At 32.6% G+C, this 6,156-nt stretch overlaps 1 protein-coding gene across 5 annotated transcripts in view; it reads right to left on the reverse strand.

Moving 5' to 3' along the window:
• LOC119840514 (probable E3 ubiquitin-protein ligase HERC4) overlaps positions 1-5,625 on the reverse strand; it is a 17,958-nt gene extending 12,333 nt beyond the window's left edge. The window contains exons 1-10 of one of the 5 annotated variants that reach the window (XM_038367156.1): positions 5,294-5,625; positions 5,026-5,197; positions 4,671-4,907; positions 3,404-3,560; positions 2,975-3,083; positions 2,731-2,862; positions 1,773-1,955; positions 1,474-1,497; positions 1,136-1,207; positions 621-812 (exon numbers count right to left, since the gene is read on the reverse strand). In XM_038367156.1, coding sequence (XP_038223084.1) covers positions 621-812; positions 1,136-1,207; positions 1,474-1,497; positions 1,773-1,955; positions 2,731-2,862; positions 2,975-3,083; positions 3,404-3,560; positions 4,671-4,907; positions 5,026-5,197; positions 5,294-5,359 — 1,344 coding nt within the window. In that variant the 5' untranslated portion in view covers positions 5,360-5,625. Of the gene's footprint in view, positions 1-620; positions 813-1,135; positions 1,208-1,473; positions 1,498-1,772; positions 1,956-2,730; positions 2,863-2,974; positions 3,084-3,403; positions 3,561-4,670; positions 4,908-5,022; positions 5,198-5,293 lie in introns of all 5 variants that reach the window. The other 4 variants (XM_038367155.1, XM_038367157.1, XM_038367158.1 and 1 more) reach the window with 4 other exon arrangements.
• Between the last annotated feature and the right edge of the window lie 531 nt (positions 5,626-6,156).

A 6,156-nucleotide genomic window follows, 5' to 3' on the forward strand; every position in this document is an offset into this window, starting at 1 on the left:
GAAACCCCCTATATACTAAATTTCATGAAAATCGTTGGAGCCGATTCCGAGATTCCAATTATATATATATATATATTGCAACTGTCTAACTATAAGCTGAAAGGTATGGCTCGGTAATAGATGGACGGATAGATAGACTGACAAATAGCGAAGTCTTAATAGGGTTATGTTTTACCCATTGGAACGGAACCTTTAAAAACATCAATTATTTATGTCTTGTTTTCGCCCACGGTTTAGCCCGCGTAATCAAAGAAAAATCCCAGGGGACTGATAAGTTTCACTTTGCCAAAAAGTAGCCTAGATTTAACTTTCTAGTCCCCTACCTACCTATATCCAAACACAAATATCATATCATTAAATTGCTCTGTTGCCACTTGAAAGAATGATAAAAAAACAAATACACTCTCACATTTATAATACTAGTAAGAATCAGGATTATATTGTAAAAAATAAAGTAAGTATAATCTTTCCTACCTTACTGTCAATATCAAGACATTTATGACTGAGCTATGTATTGTTAACTCATCTTAAGCGGTATTTATATTTTCACAGAATAAAAATCTAGCATCGCAAAATTTCACTAACTGATTGATCAGAAACATAGAAATTATAATACTCACTTGATTTACAACATCGTCGTCTTTGAAGACCTCACAAGCGGCTAGTTTAGGTATATTAAGCGTCATTATTTGCCTTCTACTATCCGGTACTCTAGCGTCATTGGGACTGGACTTATCGCTGCTCAGTACTAAGAAACTGTGGTCACCACCAGCAAACACCTTTATAGGACCACTCAGCAAATCTGGCGAGAACTGAAAATAGTATTAAGTCAAATCTAATAAATTACGCCTCTTTATAACTACAATCTTAGTGTCTTCTACGTTTAAATTTACTAAATCGAACTTCAATCACATGCGATTCTAAATATGTTTTTGTATGTATGAGTATAACTATTATGCTGCCTTGAGGATATATCTAAATTAACTGTGCAAAAGCAAAAGCTATGTTTATCTAAATAGAACTCAAAAAATAATAACGAACGGAAAGAAATACTTTTAAAATTCCCTCAAGCGTTTACACGTATCGTTTAAAATGAAATATTAAAAAGGACGAATATTTCAAAATGGAACTCAACATTAAGTTTGGAGGTTCCTGCAGCCTGTTTACCGAATGTAGTCGTACTCTCCAGCTTCGATTTCTTCTTTGGCTATGAAGTATAATTCATTTCAGTTATATTAACTAAATAATTTCACAAATTATACAGAATAATTCATCTTCTGAACATTCATTCATAGTACCGTATAAACGTAGGTGCAAAAATAAAGTGTAATAAGCAATGGAGTGTATTGTACAAACTGTGAAAGTTAGTCTTCTAAAAATAAAAACAACAAATAAATATACATAATAACTAGAAAATAGCTGCCTACTTTACACTTACAAAATTAAAATAACCATAAAAACAACATTATTCACCTTAGTCTGCCCAGCATTATCGGTCTGCATGAGATAGCAAAATGTTAATAGAGTACTTTAGAAAACAAAAGAGTAATTTCCAAAAGATTGGTTGTTGATTGTATGTAGTTATATCCATAGCATATTACAATATGAAACTACTATCTACTATTATTTACATATGAATAATTGAATGCATTATTTTATATTTAATTTATACAGTATTACAGACAAATTAAGAAGTTAGTTCTAAACAGCTTTTGGACACCACCAACTTAAACACATCTGTCAAATCGCATCATTGATCAACACAAACTCACCGGCGAGTCATCATTAGGCGTGAACGGTACAGGCGTAGGCACCAGCGCGAACGCCATATGCGGGCTGCCGAGCTGGCCGCGCGCGCCGTTCCCGCACGCGAGCACGCGCTCGCCTACACGGCACAACACGTGCCGCCGCCCGCACGCTATCTGCGTCACTGTGCTGCCCATCAGCTCTACTATCTGTGGATCGTGAGTTCGAATTTCAAATTGGACAATTCGTTGCAAATTTTTTTATAGGGTCATTCATAATTCCCCTGTACTGAACTGACAGTAAATAATGAGTAACAGAGTGGGTTTCACTTTCACTAATATGGCATATTCCGAAATTATTCAAATCGAAATACGAATATTTGAGAACCATCACAAGAAAATTTTTGTGAGTGATAACTTCTTATGGGTAGATAAAACGCTTCGTAACATTACGCGTTACGGCGCCAGTCTGTCTGGCTCCATTTAATCTTACGTATAAGACAGCTGTAGGCAGGCTTATCCTCTCTGACTGTGTCTCTGACTGTAACCCTTAGCGCCTTATATAATTTGAGTTATCACTTCTGTCAGATGTCCCGAGACACACTCGTTTTTTTTTTGTAATAAAGTTATTCAGAAAATTTTAAGATAAATTTGATCTTTAGATGCTACAATTTCTTCCCAACTTATTTCATGTATCCATACATGTTTTTTAGGGGTAAACAGATGTGCCATTAAATAAAGTACTTGAAAATATGTGATATCTACATTAATATTATAAAGAGGAAGATTTTGTATTGTTTGTTTGTTTGTTTGTTTGTTTGTTGTTTGTAGATAGCTGCAACTTCACTGAGTGTCATAGGCTATACAAGAACCACGGGCGAAGCCGGGGCGAGCAGCTACTTTTAAATATAAACAGAAGTAGAAAATAATGTTTATAAATGACAAAATTACTTCAAAATTAAAATGCAAATAATTGTCAACATACCTTTCTAGGAACTAGTTCATCCTTCACAGTACCATGTCCCGTTTGTCCATATTCACCAGAACCACATGTAAAAACACCGCCATCTAAAGTAAGGAAGGCAGTAAAATCTTCCCCACATGAAATATAACAAACCTAAAAGGTTTGCAATGTTAAAAATTATTCTGTAATTGCTTCAATCATTAAACTAAAAGAAGCATAATAACATCTATATAATACGTTATTTGTTTATTGATTTTCAAAATACCTTGACATTTCTTAAAACTTTTAGATGTGTGGGATAGCATCTATTTTCTCTATCTTGCAATCCTAGTTGTCCGTGACTATTTTTACCAAATCCAAACACAGCACCTGACCTGTAAATCGTAAATTTAAAATACAAATCATGCTGCAATTGCATCATGATAAGAAAAATTTTAAAATAATTTTTTCTTGACAAGAAACACAATACAATGATTAAGTTAAAGGCTGCCACAAAATACAGATAAGTTATTGTATGATTCAAATTGAAACAGAGTAAAGGTCAGTCATTTTTAACCATTTACTAAGCATGCAAAAAAGAGAAATCTGGGAAGAAATAAATAAGCGAACTTCATAGTTTATTTGCATGTTTTTTTTTTTGAGTGAAATTTACACTCCATAAACATGAAGAATATTAAATGTTAAATATACCTACTTTGATAACACAAATGTATGATTACTGCCACAAGCCACAAGAGCAATGGGAACACCAACTAATGATGTTATCTGCTGTGGTGTGGTTTCCTTATTTGACATTGTTCCCAACCCACACTGGCCATAACTGTTTGCACCCCAAGCATATAATTCACCATCTAAAATAGAATAACAATCATTTGTATGTATCCAACAATGGAAGAATTTTCGAAATTGGCCCAGTAGTTCCTGAGATTCCAAACTCTTCAGCTTTATATTATTAGTATAGATATTCACAAAAATAGCTTAATATATGAAATGTTCCTATTATTGATTTATGTAAGTTTATCAATTTATGATTAAATATACTGACAAAGTATGTGTTCATGGAAGAAGTTTGTCATATTTCAACAATCTAATTATTTGTAGCATAAAACAAAATATGTTAAAATAACAAGTGTTAAAGTTTTATGTAACCACAGCATTTATCAATGTTGAACATGAATCTCTACAAGTGTTTAAAGCCCTCCAGTATGCAGGGCAATATTTCAGTACTTTTGATTATATGTATTTCTATGAAGTGAACATTTATTTAGGGACACTGAGCATTTTATAGTTTATTAGTGATCTGCCCCGGCTTCACCCCTGGCCTTCCTCAATAAATGGCCTAACACTGAAAGAATTTTTCAGTTTGGACCAGTAGTTCCTGATATTAGTGCATTCAAACAAACAAACTCTTCAGCTTTATAATATTAAAATAGATCATAGATGAATGAGCGAACCTACACATCTAGCGAATTACCTTAAGAAAATTACACACACTAATGTCTTTCAGCAATTCAACACTCTATATTACAATAACAAACTTAAGATATTGCTTTACTAATTTAACTAACATACTTAACTTTCATTTGATTCATAACTTTCGATTGAACCACTTGTTACAGTTAATTATAGATTCTATGCATTTATAATTATAACATTACAAGCATTATGGTTGTTACTTGAATAATGTAAAACTTACTTATTATGATGATAATATTCTACTGTCCTATCCTACTACATTGTATACTGTAATATAAATGCAAAAGTTAGTGAGGATTGATGTATGTGTACGTACTGAACAGATTGCAATTAAATTTGGTACGTAGATAGCTGGACAACTCGAATTACACAGAAGCAACACTTTTCATCCCAATATTCTTAAGGGATACAGACTTATGTGGGTGACACTGCTGGGAACAGCTAGTATCCTATAAATACAAAACTTGTTCATCTGCTATACTTACTATTTGTCAAAGCTACTGAATGGTAGAATCCACAGGCAATTTGAATCACATTTTTGGTAGCCAGGAACTTAATAATTTTTGGTTTATCCTGTGCATGGGCACCTAGATTACTACCCAACTGGCCCATGCTATCAGAACCCCAACTAAATGGCTGGCCCCATTCATCTATTGCCATGGAATGCTGCATTCCACATGCTATAGCTGATAAACTACATCCTTTAAAGGTCTCTACAAGTGCTGAAATGTGTAAATATCAATATTAGAGTGAGGTTCTCATCTTCATTATTTTAATAAGCATATATTGATGAAGATCAAAACAGTCAGGAGAAATTATAAGCAACCAATATACAACAACCTGGATATTTCCCATCTTCCTCTTTAGTGTGTCGTCCTAATTGTCCAACGTCATTATTCCCACAGGAATACAAATGACCAACATTTGTTAAATACAAAGTATGAAACTCCCCTGCAGCTACAAATTGGATATGACTACTTTCCTTCCATTTAGAAAATGTAGGTTTAATGACCTGGTTTTAGTAATTAAATATATATAAAAAATCAGTATTAATACACAATATTTTAAATACCTCACATGATAAAAATAATTTTAATTTCAGTCTTACCAGATTAAGATTATCAGAACCTTCAATGCACAATTCATGATGTGTAGCATTTCCCCAACAAAACATTTTGTTACGAAGCGAGGGCAAGATGATTTTCAAATTTAAATAATAACAAGAGTACAACCGTTTAATATAACCTATTGCGTTATCCTGGTTGAAATTTATGTACAAATAGCGATATTAACAACCATTTACTACTATTAATTAAGTTCCATTTTATTTATTGCAATTAGGACATTTTTGAAGGAATTATGTTTTTAATAAATTAAGTAGGTAGATAAAAGTTTATCGAGAACAATCTTTTAAAACTTGACATTGACATCAGACAATCTGTAATCTGATTGTGATTGACACGAGACATCAGATTTTTTAATAGGTTTATTTTGATTATATAAAACCTTTACTGAGTGGACCCATTCATTAAGCGACGAAGAAGAATAAGATTAAATAATAGTTGTTGGAAATTAAATAATGAAATTAGGTCAATGACTGTATTCAAAATTGTGAAATGCGGTCAATGTAACAAATTCTTTTATTGAAACACATTTGATCACACAATCTTGAAACTTTGTATAAGTTGTCTCGAGACTTGCGAAGCCAGCATAAATTAAGAAAGTTGATGCTGACACAATTACTTTTTTTTCACATTCTTTTGTCGGTTGTTCATCCTACTAATATTATAAATATATAATAAGCTTATTATTGTTTTATTGGAAGACGTACTGTGAATGGTGTCTTTATTAACTATGGTTGGTATTTATTTTTAAATATAGCATCTCATAGTCAAAATTTATTTAGTCGCCATCTATCCACACAACAGTTACATCACTACGAGACAATGAACTCTTGATCATACGAAACAT

Source organism: Zerene cesonia, chromosome 6, assembly GCF_012273895.1.
Source record: "Zerene cesonia ecotype Mississippi chromosome 6, Zerene_cesonia_1.1, whole genome shotgun sequence".
Taxonomy (NCBI): Eukaryota; Metazoa; Arthropoda; class Insecta; order Lepidoptera; family Pieridae; genus Zerene; species Zerene cesonia.